Here is a 26,772-nt window from a genome sequence, read left to right on the forward strand (position 1 = left end):
ACCACGAACCAATCCGGTGGCGGGAATTCAGGACTGCGAGGACCAAGTCACAGCCGCGCTAACGACATTTGTGTTGCTGCGATGCTGCTGGTCAATTAGCGACACTGCGTGTGGCCTTAGGGGCCGTCCATAAATGACGTCACGCGATTTTGGACGAATTTTGACCCCCCCCGTTTGTCACACGGCGTCACAAAAAGTCAGACCCCCCCCCCCTCAAATATGACGTCACAGCTCTGCCCCCCCCCCCCCCAAAAAAAAACATGCTTCAAATCGCTTTAAACTATTGTCATTGTAGTGCGTATTTAATGTGGCGCTGCACTCTGATTTTGCAGGAGAAAACATTTATTAAAACGTCTATTTAATTAAGTAGAACGTGTTGTCTATATTTATTACAAATATCTGACCCCCCCCCCCCAAGGTGCGTGACGTCATTTATGGACGGCCCCTGCCTCAGCAGTGCGCCTGCTGTATTTTTTCACCTGAAGACGATTGCTTGTGTTGCGATCATAACGTCGAGATTTATTTTATTATTTTTCTATCTACGCGACTTTACCGAAAGATCCAAAGATAATTAATATAATAGGCGACGTTTCGGACAATGACCCATTGTCGCACACGTGCATTGAGTTTCGTGTGTGTGTATGTGCGCACGTGTGTGTGTCTGTGCGCACGTGTGTGTGTCTGTGCGCACGTGTGTGTGTATGTGCGCACGTGTGTGTGTCTGTGCGCACGTGTGTGTGTCTGTGCGCACGTGTGTGTGTCTGTGCGCACGTGTGTGTGTATGTGCGCACGTGTGTGTGTATGTGCGCACGTGTGTGTGTATGTGCGCACGTGTGTGTGTCTGTGCGCACGTGTGTGTGTCTGTGCGCACGTGTGTGTGTATGTGCGCACGTGTGTGTGTATGTGCGCACGTGTGTGTGTCTGTGCGCACGTGTGTGTGTCTGTGCGCACGTGTGTGTGTCTGTGCGCACGTGTGTGTGTATGTGCGCACGTGTGTGTGTCTGTGCGCACGTGTGTGTGTCTGTGCGCACGTGTGTGTGTATGTGCGCACGTGTGTGTGTATGCACGTGTGTGTGTGCGCACGTGTGTGTGTCTGTGCGCACGTGTGTGTGTCTGTGCGCACGTGTGTGTGTCTGTGCGCACGTGTGTGTGTCTGTGCGCACGTGTGTGTGTCTGTGCGCACGTGTGCAGCACGTGGTGGATCGCGGGTAGCAGATCGATGCTAAAAGTTGCGGCGACCGGTTCAATGCAACCAATTGTGGAGCAGTTCCATGTGCTCGTTTCAGTTGCATGCAACCAATATGCGCATCTGGTCCAACACCATGTGAGACTGGGCTCTAAGAAAAGCTGTCTCGGGTGTGGACCAATCAATTTCAAAGACGGTGCAAACATTATCAGAGTTGTCTTTTTTGTTTGCATTCCGACCGCAGGTATTGTGGTCAATGCAAAAATAACTCCTTGTAAAAAAAGGTGTCAGTTTTGTTGCCAGATAAAAGGGTAAAAAAAACAATTATCAAGATAGATTTTGTTGTTCCTGCTAAATAAATGCGACGAGCTTCAACATCCGGGTCTAGCACAGAGAGCTCCGATTCATGAGAGAGAAAACCTCGTGACGTCATCACTTCTCTGTGGCCGAATGGAGCGCGCAACGGGCTGCGAAGCTCAGGGTCAGCTGTTCAAAACCAACATTGGATTCAGCTTTTATATTTATTGTATTACTGTACAGTACTTTAATGATGTGCCCCCCCCAACTCCCTGGTATTGCCAATAAGGGGCGCTGTTTCAATGTGAATTCCCATTAAAAACAAACTTTACTTGAAATAAATAACTTTAGCCTGGGATTCTCAAAATTTGAAGAAAAAAACTTTTTTTCCCCAGGTGAATTCGCGGTGAAATCCCAGCAGTAGCGTTCAAGAAGAGTTGTGAAAGAGCAGACATCGAATGGCATTGGAGCCCACACATTTGTTTTCCTCCTCCCGTAGACACACGACCAGAGCTGTCGGCAGGCGAACACGATGACTTTCAACGTATCGCCAGCTCGCGCAGTAAGTTCCAGCGCCCTCTCCCCTTGAGGGTGCGGCTGGAGCAGGCGATGATCGGCTCTGGTGACAGAACGGTGCTTCAGACAGTCGGGTTTTCAGCTCCTCAGAGGCCGACCTGCATTGTGGTGTCCATTGGGAAGCTCCGCTTATTTCCGAGGCGAGTTGGGTTCAAGTGGCCGGGTGACCCCAATGAACATTTCCACAAAGGGTCAGTAGGTCAGTCAGAATCCGATTTCTATCTATCCTGGAGTAATCCGATGAGCTATGAAGCTCTTTAACACAGCTATACCACGCCCCTCCCGACTATACCCCAGCCACTTGCGGTACAAGCCACGTGGGGTTATCACAGCTTCACTCCTTAATTTGGCGACTCACAACACATTCCTGCGGAGGGAGCTGGTAGAAACGTTGGGTTGCTCGGTCAATGGCCAGGGTCAACGGCGGCGTGGTGTATTCCGAAAATATGCCCGACTGTGAGGGCGGGCACAAGCCGGCGTGAGTAGGTTAAACGTTGAGTTTTATAAGGGCACCACGGGGTGACCAGCTACTCCCCACCCAGCCCCACCCCTCCCACCCCTCACCCAGCCCCTCCCTCCCCACCAAGCCCCTCCTCACCCAGCCCCTCCCCACCCTCCCCACCCCGCCCCTCCCCACCCTCCCCTCCCCACCCAGTCCCTCCCTGCACGACGGACACAATAATCCCTTGTGGGCTGGTGTAACCAGGAGGTTCCTACCAGTAAATTGAAACGTCAGTTGTCATTTTATTTTTTATTCTCCAATAGAGAACACAAGTTATACAATGTACATGTTTAGCATACTTATAAGGACAGACAGGTAGAGCAGTGGTTAGCGCGAGTTAGAATCGCGGTCGCGGTCCGACTCTGCCCCCATCATTTCTCTGGGGGTTGATGAAATGAGTACTGGATTGTGGTAAGACGATACCATACCGATTTTACGCGGGAGACTGCTTATTTCTAAACACTTATACTCGATAAAAAAAATATTCCAGCCATTCTCGATTCACCGATGGAGGCCTCTTCATGTCATTTCACAGGAATCTGGAGTTTTGACCATACTTCACCACCACTTGGGAGTTTGGGTTGGTGAAGGGGTAGGGGGTGAGGAATAATGTTAACTACTTTTGTTTTTTTTATATTGTACCAGGTAAGGCCCACGGAGCTATAAAATTATTTTTCAAAAGCGACCTGGTCACAAACGAAGTGGGCCATTACGTGGAAATTTATTGAAGCCAAATACTCTAAACGCGTGACGTTGATTCTTAATGTGGAGGGATAAACCGGAGGAGCCACAGAAAAATCCACGCGACCACAGAGAGAGAGAGCGACGTGGAAACTCCAAACATACAGCATGCGTCAGGGCCGGAATCGAACCCACAACCTCCTGTATACCGGGTGAGACAGTCAACATCTCCTAGCCACCTTGACGACTCCAATTCGTATCTCCTCGCCGAGCAGTGCCACCGTTGGGGTTTCGCGAATGGCCCACGGAAGCGGACATCTCAGAGCCACCTCCGGGAACCCTTCAAAGTGATTCTTTGGTGCACACAGTGGGGGACAGCAACCTCCCTCCTGCTCTGCGCGTGAGAGTAATGTTTGTTGGATGACAGCCAAAGGTGATGTTTTAATCCTCAGAACTAGAATTTAGTCAAATTTAATTCAAACTAAAATGGAATGTATTTTTTGTTGTTGTTGTGCAGTCATTTGTGACCGGGCTGAAGACCATCAACTAAATACACTTGAGAACCCGGGTTAAGAACAACAGTCTTTGGGTCTGTATGTGAGTCTGAGTGTCTATGTGAGTCTGTTGGTTGCTATGTGGGTCTGTGAGTCTTTATGTGAGTGAGTGTCTATGTGAGTCTCTATGCGAGTGAGTGTCTTTGTGAGTCTGTGAGTTTCTATGTGAGGCTGTGGGTCTTTATGTGAGTCTGTGGGTCGATGTGAGACTGAGTCTCTATGTGAGTCTGTGGGTCTATGCGAGTCTTTGAGTCTCTACGCGAGTGAGTGTCTATGTAAGTATGTGAGGCTCTACGTGAGTGAGTGTCTATGCGAGTCTGTGGGTCTCTATGCGAGTCCGTGGATATCTATGTGAGTCTGTGGGTCTCTATGCGAGCCCGTGGGTCTTTTGACCACTTGAGTACCGGGTGTAATCACAGGTGGCTGAAACCTGGAATTTTTGTTTTGTTAAAGGTCTCAAAAGTCTCACGCCGGCGGCTGGCATCTCGTGTCCCATACCCCCGCCTCCTCCTCCTCCCGCCCACCCTCGTGGGTTAACAATGTTTACTCAAGCGCCCGTTACCACCCCTTGAGAGGCGTCCCAGAGACCCCATCGCTCGGCGTGCTGGCCCCATTGTGAACCGGGCCACTCGGTCACGCGGGTCCACTGCACGCCCCAGTGCTCCTATACTACACCTAGAAATGTGCGCAGCCACGGCCATTATATGAAAATAAAACCCCAATCCACGCAGCACGGGAATCCCCCCCCCCAGAAGATTACGTGTGGCCCAAAGAGATAAGAAATTTGCGCAGCCACGCACATTTAAAAAAAGAATCTGCCGCAGCCATGAAAAAAAACCCCCAGCCGCGACCAAGAAGAAATCCGCGCAGTCATTGCCAATAACAAATCTGCGCAGCTACAAAACTGAAACACTGACGCAACCAAATTTTTAAAAGGAAATCTGCGCAGCCATGACAATGTAGCAGGTCCCTCCTGATTGTCTTCAGACTCAGTGAGGCTTTGGAGCATCGGTCGTGGTCAAGAGCGCTCGTTAGGCGGCGAATCCTCGCCCCCCCCCCCCCGTCTCCACCCGCTGCTCCAGGAAACGGTCACCCTTGGAGTCGGAGCGGTGGCACAGTGGTTAGCGCACTGCGCTATGAACCCGGCTCCCTAAAATTTGACTCCTGCCTATGTCCCCCATCAGTGGCGAGAAATATCTGGACAGGTCCTGCGTCCGCCCGCCCGCAACTCCACCCTTCGCCCAAGCTGCGGTGAAGTATGGTCAAACAACCGAGCATGACCAACAAGGTGTGGGGGAGGTCTTCATCCAGCAGTGGATTGTTTGGAAACACGAGGACCGGGTCACCTGGTCACCCACGTGCAGTGTTTGACGGAGGTCATCCCTTAAAATAAAAACACACGTGGGCTCCCTCGAGAAACGGAGAACGGCCCAAGCATTTGTGGAATTCTCTAAGTTCAGGTAGCTCCTTTGTAACAACGCGATCCTTTACACAAACAACAACAACAATAATACTGCCCCTTCGCCCTTTGTACCCATGATAATAAAGTTATTCGTGTCTACGGTACTGTATTTTAACCGCAGTATTCTACACTGTGGTGGGTCTGGCGGATTAGTGGCGCGGCGGTTAGCGCACGGTGGATTTTAGCGGCCGGTTCACAGACCGCTCACGTCGCTGCGATACGGTCCTCACCATACGACGGTCACGATGCCCGACATCAACTTTCACGGTTTCGATCATTTATCGCGATGTCGGTTTCCGTTACCTTCACTATTGTATCGCACATTGTTATAGACTAGATTTTGGAACAGCTATTAATAATACAAATTATTTCACCTGCATTATGTCTTATTAAGCTTACATTTTTTCTTACTTCATTGAACGTAACATTGGTCGGGGAGTAGAAGACGTTCTTCTTTGGAAGGATACAAAGAGGACTGATAATCACGACATTTAGCGGAATGGACGATACGATCGCTGCGACATCGTACGGACGATACGATACGGACGATCCGATCGCCGCAACATCGTACGGACATCTCTTGGCCATGTCACCGCCCCCCCCGCCCAATCAATGTGAACGCAGGGGGCGGCGTGGCCACCACGGCTGACATCGGTGGCTCAGAGCGACGTGCGAACCGATCCCGGCGCCCCCACCACTTCTTATTCGACCCGCACTAAATCAGCGTGGTGAAGTACAGTCAAACAATCCATCTCCTCCTCCCCCCAACCCCCCCCCCCGCCCCGTGACCATTTCAGAGTGGGGAGGGGAGAGAGGCCTTCATCCAGCGGTGGATTTGCAAAGATGTCTAATTTATTACTTAATTCCACACACTAACTACTAAAATATATACGAGTATAACTTTGTTAGAAGTTTGTTGTCCAGTCGATAGAAACTAGCCACTGACATAGGAATGTGGAATGTCCAGCAAGTGTCCATGAGTATCGAGAGGGAAAGTCTTCAGGTCCAATCAACGTGTTGGTGTTGTGTAGGATACATTTTTTTCCTCATATAATTTTTGGGGCAAATTCGCCAAAGATCTCTGATGTGTTCTGCCGTTGTGTGAAGGTAAACGTTTTAGGCATGGGTCCTCCTGTAGAATATACCGGCGTTCTCGTGGTGGAACTGGGTTGCGTGGGAGACCTAGAATCTTACGGAGGCAGCCGAGGTTCTGAAGGGACCCGGATCAATACTCGGTACTCTTGGGAGAGATCGAATCCGCGAGGGACCTTCTGTTTGGAGGTACCTGGTATCCGGGCCTCTTTGTGGATCTGGCATTCCTTAAGAACCCAGGGTTCCTTGGGGAGCCTGAAACAACACCCATAGTCCTCCTGGTTGATATGGGGAGACATCGAGTGACCCGAGATCTTTGAAGAAACCTGAGTTTTGAGATGGCATCTGGTCCTCGTGGTGGAGCTGAGATTATTGCAAAATGAGCTAAGAATGGCACAGCCCCTCGCTGCGGATGGTGACTCGAGGGATCTGGGACAACGTAGCCAGACAGAGGCCGGGGCAGTGCCCATCGCGCCGTGCCCAACAGGAGGCGTGGCACTGCCGGCGGGTTTAGCCGCCAGGACTGCGCAACGAGACGCGGTTGAGCAACTCGTGGGGGAAAGGCCAGGTGAGTTGTTAGTGGTCAGGAGATTGAAACTTCATGTTAACTTGAGTGGATTTTCAAGATAATATGTCGAGGCCATCCTCACGATACACGACATCGAATGTGTTGTTGTACTGCAGGTTTATTCAATTCAAAATTAATTTCTGTTTGTGCACCGTTTTTCGATTTCTTCCGCCACACCGTTGTTTTTGCGCTTAGTCGTTGCACTTTGACCTCGAAGTTGTGGCTTTTGTCAATTTTGGTGAACACAGATCACCCTCGCAAGCGATACTCTTTCCCCCTCTCTCTTCAGAGTTCTCTCTACCCGGTTCAACAAAATCAACCGTTCATCAGGCGCTCCTGAACAGCGTTCGAAGGGTGGCGGTCGCGTGGAGGTCACGTGGAGGTCACGTGGAGGTCGCGTGGAGGTCGCGAGACGAGCAAACCGCCCGGCTCGCGGGTCTCCGAGCCGAAAGGACGAGTCACCAGCAGCCCGCGCGTGCCATCGTCGCGACGGTCATTTTAACTGACAACGGCCACTTTGTGCTTTCACTCCGCGCGGCGCGTGTCTATTACCTGCTGTTCAATGTTATTCTCCCAGTTCATTTGTAACCGCCTGGTCCGTGCCGGTTCTTACGAAATCAAGACCTCGGATTTGGCCGCGACATCACGGCGGGGAAGGCTCAGCGTCCCCCCGACACGGCCATCTGCGAACCTCCGTGCCGACTCAAATCTTGAAAAAATTCCGCTTCCACCGCGGGTCTTTGGTCGTGGGCTCCGAACCCCTCCGGTGCGGCGAGGACACCGCTCCGTTCGCGAGCCCTTGGGCCCCGCCGGGCGTCGAGCCGGGGTCCGACGACGGCGGTAGGCGGCCGGGGCTGAGGGGTCTCAGGGATGCCGGGCCACGCGGGGAGGGAAAACCGGAATCCCCGGTGAGCGGGCCCGGCTGCAGGGAGGCGCGCTGACTCCGGGACCTCGGCGCCGGGTTTGGGTCGCTTGGGTTCGCGGGGGGACCCGACCCCAACCCTGGGCCGGAGTCGTCGGCTTGGTTGTCTCCGTTGAGCAGCGCCAGCATGATGGAGCGCCTCTTCGTGACGTTCACTCCGGCTGCGTGGGGACGAGGAGGGATGGTCATCGGCGTCATCAGCAGCAGCATCATTATCCACAGCAGCGCCAGCAGTTTCATAATCATCATTTGAATGATGAGTAGCACAAGCAGCAGCATCAACAGTATCATCTTTTACAGCGGTAGTAGCAACGGCTTCATCATCATCATCCGTATCATCATTATCGCCCTCAGCAGCAATTACATCATTATTATTATCAGCAGCATTTGAGGCTGAATCGACCGAGAGGAGGCCCAGATAATGGTCACTGGTGTTGGTGACCGCTAGCGGGGATCGAACTCGTGCCGCCGGGTTCGTAGCACAGCGCGGCAATCGCTACGACGACCGCTCCCCAGCACCGCACGCACGCACGCCGGCCACAACCACGCGAGCAACTTGAACTGGTGTCGAACCCCAACGCCCGCAAGTGTGGAGGTACCTTTGATGATGGTGTTGAATTCTTTCCCGTGCGCGGGGGCGATGCGCAGCGGGGGTTTGGTGCCGGGCCGAGGTGTCTGCGGCGACGAGAGGGGCGAGTCGGGCCTCGGGGAAGGGGGCCCCGAGGAGGGGACCGATAGAGACAGGAACCCCGAACACTGCGATCCCGACGACGACGACGACGAGCCCGAAGAAATGGACCCCGGGGAAGGGGGCCCCGACGACTGCGACCCCGGCGAAGGGGGCCCCGAGTGCTGGGGTCCCGGAGAAGGGGGTCTTCTAGATTCGAGGGGCTCGGGCAGGACGAGCGCCCTGTTGGTCATCGCTCGGCGCGGCAGGGGCTGCGGTTGCTGTTGCTGCGGTTGCTGCTGCTGCGGTTGCTGCTGCGGTTGCTGCCCGGCTGCCCCGCGTTGGTGGCCGGGCGTCGCCTGGCCGCCCGCCGCGTGCGACGCGGCATCTCCCGCCACGTGGCAGGCGTCGTCCCCGTTGACCCTCCACGGGGTCGCGCCGCCCGCCGCGGCGCTGTCCCACTCGTCGCCCGGCGAACCGGGCTCCTCGAGATAGTCCGAGCCGCCCGCCGAGCTGATGGCGCTGTCCAAGAAACTCAGGCACTCGCGCTCCTCGCTGGACAGGTGGCTCAGGTCGTGGTCGGGCTGCTGCTGCTGCTGAAGGGGACCGCAGGTGCGGAGGGGGGGATGGTGATGATGATGTTGGGGTCATCAATGTGGGTTTCAGCAGAGAAGCAAGAGGAACAAGGAGGAGGAATCGTCGTCGTCGTTGTCATCATAATCATCAGACGAAGAATAGGAGAAGCGTGAGAAGGGGTCGTTAGAATAGGAGTAGGGGGAGGAATCATCAGCATAGGAGCAGCAATGAGGTCATCGTTCAATGAAACGTCATTGGAAAATCGTCAGCACCGTCGATCATCATCGCTATCAACATCACTGGTATCAGCCATCACCGATTGTCATCACCACTACCACCTTCTCCATCCCCACCATCACGTTTATTACAACCACTACGAGCACCCTCTCCACCACACCTCCTTTAATTATCACCGTCACTACCAAAGACAAATATCCCCTGTATAGCTTTAACAAACTGTTGGGGCAAGTGCTGTTAGCGAAGGCCGGCATGGCACACGAGGCTGGTCAATACCCCAGTGGCGATGTTTACACATCGCACGAGGTACAAATTTGAGGCCGAGACCGAGGCGACCTAGGGGAGGCCAGTTCAGATAATCGTCACCAGCGTTGGTGGCCATGAGCGGGAATCGAACTCGGGTCGCCGGGTCCGTAGCGCAGCGTAGCGCTAACCGCTACATCACCACTCCCCACCATCACCACAGTGAGATGTTAACTCCTCGCCTGGTATACAGGAGGTCGTGGGTTCGATCGCGACCCTGACGCTTGCTGCTGTATATTCGGAGTTTACGAGGCTCTCTTTCCCCGTGGTCGCGTGGATTTTTCTCCGGGTCCTCCCGTTGTTCCCCTCCACATTTAGAATCAACGTAGCGTTGAGACCGTTTGGCTGCTACAAATTTCCGTTGCGATAAGCCACTTAATCGAGCTGTCATCTGCGATAGGCAGGTAAGCTTCTGAAAAAAGAGCCACATAGCCCCGTGGGCCTTACCTGGTGAGAAAAAAAAAAGTACTTTAATTCTTTTTAGTCATCACCGTCAAATCCCGCTCACCTTGTGCCTCGTCCACGCAGCCCCCGTGCCTCCCGCCACCACCGCCGCGTCCATGACCCCCCCAACTCGCTCACGCAACGGGGGTCTCCAGCACGAACGAACCCCGAGTCCAGGCACCTGCGGACATCACATCGTCAGACTCGCCCCCCTGCCTCAAACCTCGCCCGCTGGTGTCTCCACGTCGGTACGAATGCGATTTTACCTCCGATTAGCACGGTGGGCAACGTACGGTGTGAAAGAAGTTCCACATGCGCGCGTAACATTTCGTCATCGGCCTACTCCTGGCTTTCCGGACCCAAATGTTATCCAGCAAGCAACCTGTGTTTAAAAGCACGAAAACCCTGGAGCGGCTTCGATCTTCTAAGTCTCATCAGCAGATTGAGGCTTGTTAAATAAATTATCTCGGGTTGGCAGGTGGCAAGAGCACTCTGTCTCCATGCTATTTATGTCGGTACCCATATCTTCTCCACAGGACGACATCATTGTTTTGTATACAATATTGTTTTTTTTTCGTTCGGATTAATTGCTTTTTGGGGTCCACTTTGTTCATTCACACCTCAATGCAGTCGGGGCAATCGGGGCAGATCTTGTTAAAAGTGCCAACCATGTGCTAACCCCCCACCCCAACCTTAATTTAGGGTACAACTTGTTAAAGCGCGCACTACCCCCCCCCCACAAACCTTTTTTTGGGTACAACTTGTTAAAGCGCACACTAACCCCCCCCCCCCCAAACCTTTTTTTGGGGTACATCTTGTTAAAGCGCGCACTACCCCCCCCCCCACAAACCTTTTTTTGGGGTACAACTTGTTAAAGCGCGCACTACCCCCCCCCCACAAACCTTTTTTTGGGGTACAACTTGTTAAAGCGCGCACTACCCCCCCCCCACACAAACCTTTTTTTGGGGTACATCTTGTTAAAGCGCGCACTACCCCCCCCCCCAAACCTTGTTTTGGGGTACATCTTGTTAAAGCGCGCACTAACCCCCCCCCCCCCCACAAACCTTTTTTTGGGGTACATCTTGTTAAAGCGCGCACCCCCCCCCCCCCCACAAACCTTGTTTTGGGGTACACCTTGAAAAAAATTAAAACACCACCAACCCCCTAAACCACCCACGCAGCTGTTCAGAGACGAAAGGAAAACATCACCTTGACACGACCACCCATAATTTCCGTCGCTCACTGTACGGAGAGTACACATCGCGGGGTGTGGGGTGCGGAGCAAGGGGGAAGCCCCCCGGCTCCCCGTGTTTGCCCACGGAGTTTATTTGTTTGCTCGTTGAGACGGGGGAGGGGCGGCGGCGGGTTTGAGGACGCCTTCATCTAGCAGTGGATGGAACATCGCCGATGATAATGTTGACGATGATGATGATGGTGATGATCCGGTGGCAGAGGTAGTGCTGGCTGGTTTGTGGATGCCTGTGATCCCAGCGGCTAGGGGCAGCAGTAAGTAGTAGCCGAAGGTAAATGTATCTCTAACCGTGTCTCGATGTCAATGCCGCGCACGAATTGACGCAGACGCGACAACGCCACCTTGACAGACAACCCACGGGAATTGTCCCGGCGCCACGGCGCGTGACCTCCCTTGTACAAAGAGTCTCGAGACGTGAGCTCGTCACAGACTCCGCTCCCCCCCACCCACCACCACCACCGCCTGGTGCGGCAACTCCTGCGTTGGTTGGCGTGACATCGGCACAAGGGGGTGTGGGAATATCCCAGATGCAGGGGGGGGCACGTGCCTTGCGAGGTTTTCTGGCGAAGGAAATTGCCAAAGCACCTGGAATCTTACAGCGGGACTCAGGGCCATGATGAAACTATATAAATTGTTTTATTTGACCAGGTAAGGGCCACTGAGCTACGTAGCTCTTTTTCAGAAAGAGACCTCGTCGCAAATGATATCTCGACGAAGTGGCTTATCGCGTGGAAATGTACACAAGCCAGATACTCTAAACGCGCGTTGATTCTAAAAATTTGGAGGGGAAAAAACCGGAGGACCCGGAGAAAAATCCACTGCAGCCACGTGGAGAGAGACACGCCAACTCCAAATATACAGCAGCAGCAGGCGTCAGGGTCGGGATCGAATCCACGACCTCCTGTATACCAGGCGAGGTCGTTAACATCTCCTAGCCACCGTGATGATGATGAGAGAGAGACACGCCAACTCCAAATATACAGCAGCAGGCGTCAGGGTCGGGATCGAATCCACGACCTCCTGTACACCAGGCGAGGTAGTTAACATCTCCTAGCCACCGTGATGATGATGAGAGACACGCAAACTCCAAATATACAGCAGCAGGCGTCAGGGTCAGAATCGAACCCACGACCTCCTGTACACCAGGCGAGGTCGTTAACATCTCCTAGCCACCGTGATGATGATGAGAGAGAGACACGCCAACTCCAAATATACAGCAGCAGGCGTCAGGGTCAGGATCGAATCCACGACCTCCTGTATACCAGGCGAGGTCGTTAACATCTCCTAGCCACCGTGATGACGATGAGAGAGACACGCCAAATCCAAATATACAGCAGCAGGCGTCAGGGTCGGGATCGAATCCACGACCTCCTGTACACCAGGCGAGGTCGTTAACATCTCCTAGCCACCGTGATGATGATGAGAGAAAGACACGCAAACTCCAAATATACAGCAGCAGGCGTCAGGGTCAGGATCGAACCCACGACCTCCTGTACACCAGGCGAGGTCGTTAACATCTCCTAGCCACCGTGATGATGACGAGAGAGAGACACGCCAACTCCAAATATACAGCAGCAGGCGTCAGGGTCAGGATCGAATCCACGACCTCCTGTATACCAGGCGAGGTCGTTAACATCTCCTAGCCACCGTGATGACGATGAGAGAGACACGCCAAATCCAAATATACAGCAGCAGGCGTCAGGGTCGGGATCGAATCCACGACCTCCTGTACACCAGGCGAGGTCGTTAACATCTCCTAGCCACCGTGATGATGATGAGAGAAAGACACGCAAACTCCAAATATACAGCAGCAGGCGTCAGGGTCAGGATCGAACCCACGACCTCCTGTACACCAGGCGAGGTCGTTAACATCTCCTAGCCACCGTGATGATGACGAGAGAGAGACACGCCAACTCCAAATATACAGCAGCAGGCGTCAGGGTCAGGATCGAATCCACGACCTCCTGTATACCAGGCGAGGTCGTTAACATCTCCTAGCCACCGTGATGACGATGAGAGAGACACGCCAAATCCAAATATACAGCAGCAGGCGTCAGGGTCGGGATCGAATCCACGACCTCCTGTACACCAGGCGAGGTCGTTAACATCTCCTAGCCACCGTGATGATGATGAGAGAGAGACACGCAAACTCCAAATATACAGCAGCAGGCGTCAGGGTCAGGATCGAACCCACGACCTCCTGTACACCAGGCGAGGTCGTTAACATCTCCTAGCCACCGTGATGATGACGAGAGAGACACGCCAAATCCAAATATACAGCAGCAGGCGTCAGGGTCAGGATCGAATCCACGACCTCCTGTATACCAGGCGAGGTCGTTAACATCTCCTAGCCACCGTGATGACGATGAGAGAGACACGCCAAATCCAAATATACAGCAGCAGGCGTCAGGGTCGGGATCGAATCCACGAGCTCCTGTACACCAGGCGAGGTCGTTAACATCTCCTAGCCACCGTGATGATGATGAGAGAGAGACACGCCAACTCCAAATATACAGCAGCAGGCGTCAGGGTCGGGATCGAACCCACGACCTCCTGTACACCAGGCGAGGTAGTTAACGTCTCCTAGCCCCCGCGGCTCCCCAATCGCCGCGCAGGCTGGGGGCGCGTGCGCCGGCAAGTGCACGACTAAAACTGGCTCGATCTTTGCGTGATCCACCAACCCAAGGCGGCGGCGGCGGCTCTGTGTGTCGCCGTCGCGAGGTGTAACGTGACGCCACAATAGCAGCGGTGCGCTCGGGGGGGGGGGCGCAGCGCAATAGGCGCCCCTATTGTATGTTTGTCTGCTATACATTTCTACACGATAAGCCAATTAACTGGGCTATCATTTGCGGCCAGATCGCTACTGAAAACAGAGCTATATAATCTCGGTGTGGCCTTACCTGGTGAAATATTTGTAAAAAATAAAAAAACAAGTGTCTCGAAACGCGTCGCTTGACCACGAAGCGCAGTCAATGGACGCGGCTGCGGGACCGGGAGGGAGAAGCTGCCGGTTGCGTGTTGGGTGTCACACTATTTGCATGAGCGAGGGGGTGGGTGGCTGGGGGGGGGGCTCGAGGTTTACTTCCCCCTTGGCAGAATCACAGCCCTCTTCATTTCCGATCCGGCGGGGAAGGCGGCGGTGGGCAGTGGATCAAGTCCGGCGCCGACTGATTGGGCTCTTCGGCGAGGTTATTGTCTCTCTGGTCTCGTGGGGTCCATGGCGATGTGACGATGACGACGGTGCTGCTGTTGATGAGGATGACGGTGGCGATGATGGTGACCGCTGACGATGACGAAAATTGTCACGATTCCGATGCTGCTGAACATAATTACTATCATTAGGGTCACGATGAACCTTTTTAATGACGATGACAAAACATTGCCACGATCATGCCATGGCTACTGCTGTTCGAGACGGCGACGATACAATGAGCAGACTATGATTATGTTGCGAACAAAGACTACGATGTTACCGTGGCTATGGTGATCATGAGATCATGACGAAGAACATGAAACTCAGACTTCCTCGTACGTAAAGTTTACCTGCCCCCCGCCCCCCCAACTGATTTCAATCTCTGTGCAAACGGCTCGCTCCACACACTCACTCACTCACGTGCCTCCCGCCGCAGCCGCGTCACTCGGTGACGTCCGCGATTGATTTTTCATGGGTCAACATTTGCCAGAGGTCACAGGGGTCAAGGGCTGGGGGTAGAAACCCCCTCCCCACCCCGCCCTCTCACCGCCCGCCCGCCCACCTATCCCAACCCAACGCCCCATCCCAGGGGTCACCCATGCTGACCCCCTCGCCCCATAACAGCCGGGACGGACACGCGTAGCGAGCGAGCGATGGTAAAATGTGAACAAACACCTACTAAGGATTTGGTTGATGGTGGTGGTGAAGGTCGCGGTGGTGGTGCATGTCACGTGACATCACCACACCTCGAAGTTGTGGTGATGCGCACAGCCTTGTTTTAAACCACCGACGCACAAGTCAACATTGTGGTCAAATGATTATTAGGGCGTCACGGTCGAGATATGCTATCTCCCTCGCCTGGTATGTCGGAGGGCGTGGGTTTGATCCCGACACCTGTATATTTGGAGTTTGCGTGTTTCTCTCTTCCCGTGGTTGTGTGGACTTTTTTCTCTGGGTCCTCCGTTTTTTTTCCCCTCCACATTTAGAATGAACACGCGTGCAGATTATTTGGCTGCTCTACATTTCCACACGACAAGCCACCTCGTTCAGCTGCCATTTGTGGCCAGGTCGCTTCTGAAAAAGAGCTATATACCTCGGTGGGCCTGTGCTGGTCAAATTAAAAAGTTTAGTTTATTATTGTTATATTGAGTAGGTGGGGGTCTCATCAGCAGATTCGAAGGTTGTTAAACATACGCAGCTGGATTATCATATGTTCTGGGCAAGAGTACTCCGTATAAACCATGCAATCCCCGTTCAACGCAAACGCCAACAGGGCTGTGCTGATGAAACCCAGAAGGTTGAAACCGGTTCCGAGTTGCTGGCAACTTAAACCAATCTAGCTGGATAATCCATAATACAGGTTTGTTTGGGTTAGATCGAGTAAATATAAATGTGTCGCTAAACCCGCCACCAACCGACACAGCCAATTAGTAAGGTTTGTCACGTAAACCGAACGTTCCAATTCGTTACTAGTACAGCAACACCGGTGTAATTGCTCGCGAAAGCCTACGTGTTTTCAGCTGGATAATATTGAACTGGAAAGCCAATGGGCTCATGGACTAAGAACGAGTTTTCTTTACGTGTGGAGACACGGAATGGAGTTCTGCTTGGATATTAAAAACCCACGGACCCATCTCCTCTCGCAAGACACAAAGTAATATGTATAATGTTATCTATGATATCGTTTGGCATCGAACCAGGACCCGTATACAACAGAGAGTGCCCTCGCCTATAAACATCTCCCAGTTCCCCAGCATCGGTTTCAGGCAGCCGGACTCTATTGATGAGACACTGTTGCTTGCGTTGAACAAATGCCGCTGAAATGATGCACACCCAGAGGGCCGTGTGTGTGTGGGTGTGTGGCTGAATGGATGTTTAAAAACAAACAAACAAACAAAAAGAGGTTAATATTTTAAGTGGAGGGACACGGGTATGGGAAGCGGGCAACGCACTTTTTCTGCCGAGTTATCTTGCACAGTGGAGCGCGCATCTCCCAGAGCGGGCTTTCCCTGCGCAGCGCGGGCAGAGGAGGTCGTGGCGATCTAACAAGTGTTGATTTGAAGCTTTCGTGACTGCAGGAATCCATACTCTTTGGTTCTTTCGTTAAAGTCACGTGGGTATAAAATAAAATAGATCACGACGTTTCGGGCGCAACACAAGCGTCCGTCATCAGGTGGGAAAACATGGTCTGCTGCTGATGCAGACTGTTTTAAAAGGTTTGAAATGAGTGTAGCCCAAGGGTCATAAAACTGTCTGCATCAGCAGCAGACCACGCTTTCCCACCTGATGACGGACGCTTGTGTTGCGCCCGAAACGTCGTGATCTATTTTATTTTATACCCACGTGACTTTACCGAAAGATCTAACAAGTGTCGGGGGCATCTGCGCAGAGTAGACCCCGGGCTCACCGCGCGCATCGTGCCGACCGCGCCGTGACGCGCTCTCCGACTCGGCATCGCGCGGCGCTTTCAGGTGCGCTTCTGCGACCGTCTGGAACGCTCTTCCTTCCGATGTTAGGAAACCGCTGGAGCTGTGCACTTTTAAATCGTCTTCTAGATTGAACAGCCATCGGTTTATAACCGCTTGTTGTTGCGTTGTAGTTTGTTGTCCTTCCCCCCGCACCTCCGATTGGCACGGTTGGCTACGTACGGTGCAAAAGAAGTTCAACGTACGTAAGTAGTGCTGCACCGCCAGCCCGGGAAACTGAGATGCAGGCCCTGCAGCAACACAACCACCGCTGCGACACCCCTGCCGTGTCAGAAAACAGAGTGCTCCTGGTTAGAGCTGGGTGACCCGATTAGTTAAGCAGTTGTCAATATTACCGTTAATGATCGATTGGATCACTCGACTATTCGCATAATATCCAGAATAAATACTGAATTCGAGACCCAAGCGTCATCGTGCCTCCTGGCTTTGACATTCCTGCTTCTCCTCGACGACGCTGGTGGTGGATCTATCAACTGCATCGGACCAGCAATAGCAGGCCGATGCGCACATCGCTTGCAGTGCGATTGTGGCCAGGCAACCCAAACTACAAGACCATGTAGTAAACCCATAGAGACGATCTTCTTGGTTCTTTCGGTAAAGTCACGTAGAAGGGAAGTAATAAAAATAATAAAAATAAAATATAATAAAACAATTCTCACGACGTTTCGGCCACAGCGCAAGCAGCCGTCCTCAGGTGAAAACCAGGTCTGTCGAGGCGACAGCGTCTGAATGAAACAGCACACGTGCTTGGAGCATATATATAAGCTGGGTTGTAAGGGGGGAAAAGAGCGCCTTGACAAAAGAATATGCATATCAAGAGGCATTTAGCATATTTATGGGAAATGCAGGTATGTGATTAGAACGTCGTGAGAATTGTTTTATTATGTTTTATTTTTATTATTTTATTACTTCCCTTCTACGTGACTTTACCGAAAGAACCAAGAAGATGAATCCCTGCAGTCACGAAAGCTTTAAATCGAAATCCAGAGACGAATAGAGATGCGCAGAGAATCAGAGACCGATAGAAATACAGTAAAGACAAGCCAGAGGAGCGCGATCGTAGCCATACAACTCAAACTAGGGACCACACAATAAGCCACTTCAACAGAAGAGGAGCGGCAAAACGACACGAACTCTCTGTCTGCTGACGCCCTCTCTCATCGTGGCCAGCAGTAGGACCTCTGCATTGGCTTCGAGCTCCTCAGGGACGTGTTTGCTGCCATCATGCTCAAGAATAGAATTGGGCAACGACAAAATATTTGAGAGTGGTGGGAGGGACAAAGTATCAACCCGCTTCCTGTACTGCCCGATGGAGGCATCAGCTTCCATAAAACTATAAACTTTTATTTTTATTTTACCAGGTAAGGCCCACTGAGTTATATAGCTCTTTTTTTATAAGCAGGACCTGGCCACAATTGATAATTCAAGGAAATGGCTTATCGTGTGGGTATTTATAGCAGCCAAAGACTCTAAACGCACGTCGATTGCAAAAGTGTGGAGGGAAAAAGCCGAAGGACCCAGAGAAAAAAATCCACGGCGACCACAGGGAGAGAGACACGCAAACTCCAAATATACAGCAGTAGGCGTCAGGGTCGGGATCGAACCCACGACCTCCTTGGCACCAGGCGAGGTAGTTAACATCTCCTAGCAACCGTGATGATAATGAGAGACACAAACTCCAAATATACAGCAGCAGGCGTCAGGGTCGGGATCGAACCCACGACCTCCTGTATACCAGGCGAGGTAGTTAACATCTCCTAGCCACCGTGATGATGATGAGAGAGAGGCACACAAACTCCAAATATACAGCAGCAGGCGTCAGGGTCGGGATCGATCCCACGACCTCCTGTACACCAGGCGAGGTAGTTAACATCTCCTAGCCACCGCGGTTCCTCAATCGCCGCGCAGGCTGGGGGCGCGTGCACGAATAAAACTCTCTCGATCTTTGCGTGATCCACCAACCCAAGGCGGCGGCTGCGGCGGCTCGGCGTGTCGTCGATGGGCACGACGCCGTCGCGAGGTGTAACGTGACGCCACAATAGCAGCAGCAGCGGCAGCAGCGGCAGCAGCAGCAGCAGCGGCGCGCTCGGAGGACGGGGGGGGGCAGTGCAGCCGGGCCAACATCGCCGCTCGGCGCCACCCGCCCAGCTGCTGCTACGCGGGCCCGGAGCTGTCCGTCGGTGCACGTGCAGCACGGGACACGGGGCGGGGCCAGAACCAACGGGGGGGGGGCGAGGGGCCGCCACCTCAGTCCGTCGCGATTGAAAACCAACGTATCGGGTGGTGCTACTGCTGCTGCTGATAATCGTTAACATTGATAACTGCATTTACACCATTGGAACCTTATTTGCCGGTAAAAATATGCTTACCCCGAGCTCTCATACTCTGATGGTGCATTGTCTTTGAGTTGTGCGCCTTTTGGCGTCATGTGGTCCAACACCACGTGAGACTAGGCTCTAAGAAAGCTGTCTCGGGTGTGGACCAATCAACTTCAAGGACAGTGCATACATTATCAGAGTTATGTTTTTTGTTTGCATTATGACCGCAGGTATTGTGGTCTATGTAAACATGACTCCTTGTAAAAAAAAGGTGTCAGTTTTGTTGCCAGATAGAAGGGTAAAAAAAACTATTATCATTGATAACTGCTTCACTAATCAGGTCACCCAGATCTGGCAAGCAGGACCGCTCTCCGTGTTCTGACACGGCGACGGTGTCACCGTGGTGGTCGTGTCGCGGCTGGGCCCCTGCGCATCGGTTTCCCCTAGCTGGCAGTGCGGCACTACGTACGGATCTGTACGTTGAACTTCGTTTGCACCGTACGTAGCCCCAACCGTGTTAATCGAAGCTGTGCACACGAGCCGTAATAAAAAAAACACATTTAAAACACCCACCTCGTTCGTCAATAATTGTGGTCTTTAAATGGAATATCTAGGCGACGTTTTGGCCAGTGGCCCTGTTTAATTGTAGTGATATCGACAGGCTTCTGTCTTGTGTGTATACGTCTCTCAAGGCGGTGTTTTGATTAATTCTCGTTGAGTTTGTCCGCAGCGCTCAGTTCCAGCCGGAAGAGTCCGGAACGCCGTTCTGGGTTTAGTTTTGGCCACACCGCGTCCAATCCACCTCGCCTCGGTTTGTCCTGAGAATTGTTTTTTATTAACCTGTTCGCAGGTTTATTCAAATGCAGGGGACACTAATATACGATTATAATGGCTAGGAAAACTTAGTACTCTTAGTGGCAGTGCATTACGCCAATAATCCTTGCTGAGAGCCAGCACAAGCAGCGTTCCAGAACATACGGAGTGAGAAATCATCCCTGCCTCACGCTTTCGAGTTTCTGATACCATGCACCCTTTTTTTTTTAATACCTACGTGACTTTACCGAAAGAACCAAAGAGTATGGATCCCTGCAGTCACGAACACTTCAATCTATATTCAGCAGACCACGCTTTCCCACCTGATGACGGACGCTTGTGTTGCGCCCGAAACGTCGTGATTTATTTTATTTTCTACCTACGTGACTTTACCGAAAGAGCCAAAGAGTGTGGCTTCCTGCAGTCACGAAAGCTTCAAATCAGTATGAATACTCCCACACGTGTGTGAGCGGGGGTGACACTGTAGGGAGCGGTGGTGTCGCGGTTAGCGCCACGCTGCGCTACGAACCCGGCGACCCGAATTCGATTCCCGCTCACGGCCAACACCGGTGACGATTATCTGAACGGGTCCTGGGCCTCCCCTAGGTCGACTCTTCCTCAAATGAGTACCTTTTGTGGTGTGTGAACATCGCCACTGGGAGAGACAAAGGCGGCCGGGCGTGGTGCCGGCCACCCACTCCCTTGTGTACCCATTCCGGCCTTCATAGGCGCTCGCTAACAGCACTTGCCCCAACAGTCTGTTAAGGCTACACGGGTGGGAGGTGGATCTTAGTCTTTGACACTGCACTATAACACGTGTGTGAGTTACACTACCGTAGGAAATACACCCAGTGCATCATCTCTGTTGAGTGGGCATAGGGCTGAGATTAGGGCCAGTGTTTGGGCTCATGTTGGGACCAAGATTGATGTTAGTGATATTGTTAGGATCACGGTGATGTGTAATATTGGTGTTAGGATTAGGGCGTGGCTTAGGAGTTGAGACTCGGTTTCAGAATGAGGCCCGGATTAAGGTTCTGGCTTAGGTTAGGGTTACAGCCAAGATAAGGGCTATAGCCAGGATGAGGTTCCCGGAATAGGGTTACGGGTTTATTTTAATTTCAAGTTTATTTTGTCAAGCAGGTGATAACTCAAGGGACGGGGCAATTTTATGGCAAGGGCTGTGTTTAGGGTTATGGATGAGGGTGTCGTTGAGGTTTAGCGTTTAGGGTTACAAGCTCAGGGCGTAAGATATCTTTTGAGTTAAGTCTAAGGCTGGGGTTAAGGCTGGGGTTATGGCTGGTGTTTAATCTAAGGCTGGGTTAAGATTAACGCTGGGGCTAAGGTTAAGGCTGTGGTTAAGGCTGAGGGTGTGGCTGGGGCCTAAGGCTGGTGGCTAAGGCTGGGGTTAATTCTGCGTGGCTAAGGCTGGGGTTAAGGCAGGGGTTAGGCTGGGGGTATGGCTGTGGTTAAGCCTAAGACTGGTATTAAGGCTGGTGGCTAAGGCTGGGGTTAATTCTGTGTGGTGAAGGCTGGGGTTAAGGCAGGGGTTAGGCTGGGGGTATGGCTTTGGTTAAGCCTAAGGCTGGTATTAAGGCTGGTGGCTAAGGCTGGGTTACTTCTGTGTGGTGAAGCCTGGGGTTAAGGCAGGGGTTAGGCTGGGGGTATGGCTGGGGTTAAGCCTAAGGCTGGTGTTGAGGCTGGTGCTAAGGCTGTGTGGTTAAGGCTAGTGTCAATGTTGGGGCTAAGGTTGTGGTTAAGGCTAAAGCTGGGGTTAAGACTGTGGTTAAGGCTAAGGCTGTGGTTCAGGCTGTGGTTAAGGCTGTGGTTAAGGCTGTGGTTCAGGCTTTGGTTCAGGCTGTGGTTCAGGCTGTAGTTAAGGTTGTGGTTAAGGCTCTGGTTCAGGCTCTGGTTCAGGCTCTGGTTCAGGCTGTGGTTCAGGCTTGGGTTCAGGCTGTGGTTCAGGCTTTGGTTCAGGCTGTGGTTCAGGTTGTGGTTCAGGCTGTGGTTCAGGCAGTGGTTCAGGCTGTGGTTCAGGCTGTGGTTCAGGCTGTGGTTCAGGCTATGGTTCAGGCTGTGGTTCAGGCTGTGGTTAAGGCTGTTGTTAAGGTTAAGGCTGTGGTTAAGACTAAGGCTGTGTTTAAGACTAAGGCTGTGGTTAAGGTTGTGGTTAAGGCTCTGGTCAAGGCTAAGGCTGTGTTTAAGGCTAAGGCTGTCTAAGGCTAAGGCTGTGGTTAAGACTAAGTCTGGGGTGAACTCTGGTCGGAGGCAGACGAGGTGTCCCGTCTCTTCCCCGTGCACCGGCGTCATCGCCGTGGCGGTGGCCGCGACCCGGAACGGCGCCGCGTGCCGCGGGCCCCGCGCGCGCGCTCACTCGGCGCGGTTCGCATCTCGGCTCATCACTAATTCACGATCACAGCGCCTCCCGTTAAAGCGCTGCCCCCCCCCACTCCTCTCCTACCCCCCCCCACACCGCGCTCCTCACTGCTGCCAACGCTAAGACCCCCACCCCCCCATCGTCACAAAAAGTCAGACCCCCCTCAAATATAACGTCACAAAGCTTTGCCCCTCCCCCCAAAAAAAATATATAAAACATGTTTCAAATCGCTTTAAACTATTGTCATTGTAGTGCGTATTCAATGTGCCGCTGCACTCTGATGTTGTAGGAGAAAACATTTATTAAAAAGTCTATTTAATTAAATAGAACGTGTTGTCTATATTTATTACAAATATCTGACCCCCCCCCCCCTAGGTGCGTGACGTCATTTATGGACGGCCCCTAAGCCACACGGACGAACTCTCCTGAAGCCGCTGCCACCATTCGCGAGAAAAGAAAAAAAAATCGAACTCTCACGCGTCCTTGTGTTTAGCACCGCTGCTATTGCTGCTGTGATACGTTGACGTCTGTTTACAAACCCATTTGAATTATAATAATACATCGGCTTATTTTAAACCATTGCGCGCGATTAACTCCTTGGAAGGCATTTGGAGATGTTCACGTGACACGATAAAAGCGACCGCGTCTCCAAACGCTGTGTAGAAACAGCGGCATTGACTCGTTGTATAGAGAGGCAGCTGAGTTCATTGGAGTTATGTGATTCTTCGGGTCTCCGAGTCTGTGGGTCTCCGCGCGAGTCTGTGCAATACGTCTTCATGTGACAGGCATCTCAAGACGCTCGCAGCGAATGTTGTCAGCCGTTTCCACGTGGTAGGCGTCACGCGGCCGGCCCGCAGACCGTACGAACCCCACCCGTGATACACCGGGCTGAGTCGGTGGTAACGGAATTAGAAGGCGGCAGTGTAATCGCCCTCCAGGTTAACATCACTCTACCGGCTCGTGTCATTCCGTGACCGCGGACTCGCCCGTATCCAATGCACAGCGCTGGTCTCGAGTGACGGATGTGAAGTGTGATGATGTTCTGGTCGGGCTAACGAGCCGGAGGTTGCTTAAAATTCGAAAAAAAAAAGTTAATGCGAAAATCTAAAGCAACGTTGAATTATTTTATTATCGAACCATATAGGAAAGGTTTCTTCTGGAGGATTTGAAAGGCCGTCATTAGTCATCATAAGCCGCGATCAATCCACTGCTAGATAAACAAAGACAAAGATACCCCGCAAAGCCTTAACATACTGGAGGAGCAAGTGCTGTTAGCGAGCACCTATGAAGGACGGAACGGCACACGAGGGAGTGGGTGACCAGCACCACCCCCGGCCGCCTTTGTCTCCCGAGTGAGTGGCGATGTTTACACACCGCACCAGGTATTATTTTTTGAGGCTGAGTCGACCTAGCACCCGCGCACCTCCAGCCGAGCCGATTTCATCGCTCCGTTTCTCTCGGCAAAAAAAGAGGGGGCACGGACCCCCAACGTTCTAAAGAGTGTGATCGATCAAAGCAGCGGATCGATGTCCAGAAAGAAGAGCGTGTTTAATTGCCACGCACTCCCTACTCTCACACGCGGTTCAGACACACGTGGGGCCATGAGCGAGAATTGCGGAACAATTTAAAAGCGCGCCAAGAAGCGTGGAGAGATTCCCTCCAAACATTGCATTGAGAGGAACGTGTGGATTAGAGATTGTACGCCCGTGAAAAGGTTGGCTACGTACGGTGCGAAAGAAGTTCAACATACATACACTTAGGCCGTTATATATATGTTTTATTTTACCAGGTAAAGCTCTTTTTCAGAAGCGACCTGACAGCCAATGATAGCCTAACGAAGTGTCCTATCATGTGGACATTTATAGCAGCCAAATAGTCTAAACCCATGCTGATTCTCAATGTAGAGGGGGAAAACCGGAGGACCCGGAGAAAAATCCACGGGGAAAAAGACGTGCAAACGCCAAATATACAGGCGTTAGAGCTGGGATTGAACCCACGATCCTCCTGTATGCCAGACGAGGGAGTTAACATCTCGCCACCGCGGCGCCAGCTAAACAAAAGTCAGTGAGGCTTGGACTGGGACGCGCCCCGGCTAGAGAGGCTAACGGGTCAAAACGAACGACCGAGTTGATAGCCAATGAATGGAGCCCGTCCGAGAGACGGTAGCGGATGGAAGAGGCCTCCATCAGCTCAGCTCGTGGTGCTGACGGCGCTGGCTCATTGTGAGACCCCGAAATACAATTCAAATTAGCCCCCCGCCCCCACCCCATTTTGATGTATAAACTTCCTCGCGAGAAGCAGAGAGAGAGAGATTTAGTGCGATGAGTGAGCCGTGGGTGAGTGTAAACAAAAGAGAGAGCTGTCGTGAGATTGAACAAATGCAAAGACAGAAGCGGTGAAATGGGAGATCCGGACGAACGTGCAGCGACGTGCGAGTGGACATTCAGATGCGATCGGAATGCGAGATGAATTATCTTTCTTAAACGCAAATGCGCTTGTTACCTTTATTATGTTTTTAACTATAGGTTAACTTTTGCTTCACCCATATACTGTATATTATTGTTTTGTACAAATCCCGGGAGGACACCTTGAGCCGATTTTGGCCATTAAGTATTTTGCTTAAAATACAAAATTGATTTTTTTTTGCCAGACCGCCGCATAAATGCAATGTGTGCCGCAAACCCTCCTCCACCCGGCACAGCCAATTAATAAAGCTGTCATGTTATTAACACACATGACCAATGTATGACTGCTTCAGCAGCGCATCGGTAGTGTCGTTGGAGAGCGATCTCGCCACGTTTAAATAGTTTCGACGTTTCGCTAACAGAGTCAACAACCAGCATCGCCAGGCGAGTTTCCCGAATAAAATTTCATTTACGCAATCTGACCCCCCAAAAACCCCATCAATTATGAATCATAATACCGGTCGCGAGAGCCGACTAAGTGTTACATTAATTTCGCTTAGCTCAGCCTGTCTTGCGCCTAGCAACACCACGGCATCCAGCAGTGGAATGAACATAACTAAAGAAGATGATGATGATGATAATGATTGCTGGACTCCCCACCCCCCGCCCCGCGCCCAGCCCAGGGGCTACACGTGGTCACAAAAGCGAGGAGGGTCGCGGACGCGCAGCCGTGTGGCAGAGCGCGGATCATATTTTACATCAATAAGTAACTCGAACGCGCCCCGCCCGCCCGCGGCCACCTCACCTGCTGAGCGCCAACCACCACACCCACCGCCCGCGCAGTTCAGCGGCGCAAGGTGGGTGAGCCGCGTTCGCAGGGGGGCCGAGCTCGTGCTGGTTCAGCTTGCACAACCGAGAAACTCCGTAGGCGAGCCTCCGTCCGCAGGTGAGGTCGCGCAGTTGAGCTTCTGCGGAGTGCGAGCTCGTACGAAGGTGAGATCCCCCCCCCTCACCCAAAGGTGAAGCTCCACGGGTGAGCTTGTACAAGGTGAGGTTCTCCAGGTGAGATGTAAATGTGAGTCTCCACAGGTGAGCTTGTAGAGATGAGATTCTGCTGGTGAGCTTGTACAGGTGAGATCCCGCAGGTGGGTTTGTAGAGGTGACACTTCGCAGGTGATGTTGTACAGGCAGGTGAATGAGTCTCTGAAGTGAGGTTGTACAGGCGAGCTGTCCGTGCGATTCCGTAGATGAAGACTCCACCTGCCCGTCTGCCCACTCTTACCCACCGACTCACCTAAGGGTCCTAAACAACAGACCGACAGACTTGGCTTAAATCCAAGAGCCCCATTTAAAACTGGGAAAACAATGTAGAGAATTGGTTGTAGAAGTTCTTGAGCCCCTGGTTCTACCGTAGTTACAAACAGAGCACACCTGTGTGTGTGTGTGCGTGAAGCACCCGTGCGAGTGGCGTATAATGTACCTGTATAACGTGGACGTAAATGTACGCTGTGCGTATCACGGCGGAGCGGGTTGCCTACAAGCGGAGAGACTGCGTGAGTTCTCCCCTTAAGTAGGCAAGGCCAGGTGGGGGTGGGGCCTGTGAGCTCCTGGGGGCGGGCCAAGTTAACGTGTAGGCGTGGCCAAGATGAACTTGGCGGTTCCCAGGTGAGAATGGACGTGACCCAGGTGATTATGGGCGTGGCCCAGGTGACGGTGGGCGTGGCCCGGGTGAATCACGTGGGCGGGTACGGGTAATGTTTAAACAAGACACGTGCCAAAGTTGTAAGCGCAATCCGTTGTGAATACGAAAATTATTTGGTAAACAATGATGCTGCTACTGCTGCATTGGCGGTGGTGCACAAAT

General features: G+C 52.4%; 1 protein-coding gene across 1 annotated transcript; it reads right to left on the minus strand.

Annotated features, from left to right (window-relative positions):
* Positions 1–2,783: 2,783 nt before the first annotated feature.
* On the minus strand, positions 2,784–26,438 carry LOC144732846 (uncharacterized). The gene is made up of 4 exons (XM_078614471.1): positions 25,714–26,438; positions 10,132–10,248; positions 8,440–9,103; positions 2,784–8,001 (listed from the first exon to the last, which is right to left on the minus strand). The coding sequence occupies exons 2-4, from the start codon at positions 10,183–10,185 to the stop codon at positions 7,622–7,624; spliced, it is 1,098 nt and encodes a 365-aa protein (XP_078470597.1). The 5' UTR covers positions 10,186–10,248; positions 25,714–26,438; the 3' UTR covers positions 2,784–7,621.
* Between the last annotated feature and the right edge of the window lie 334 nt (positions 26,439–26,772).

The sequence above is a fragment of the Lampetra planeri genome, chromosome 44 (assembly GCF_965212315.1).
Source record: "Lampetra planeri chromosome 44, kcLamPlan1.2.h2, whole genome shotgun sequence".
In the NCBI taxonomy this organism is placed as follows: Eukaryota; Metazoa; Chordata; class Hyperoartia; order Petromyzontiformes; family Petromyzontidae; genus Lampetra; species Lampetra planeri.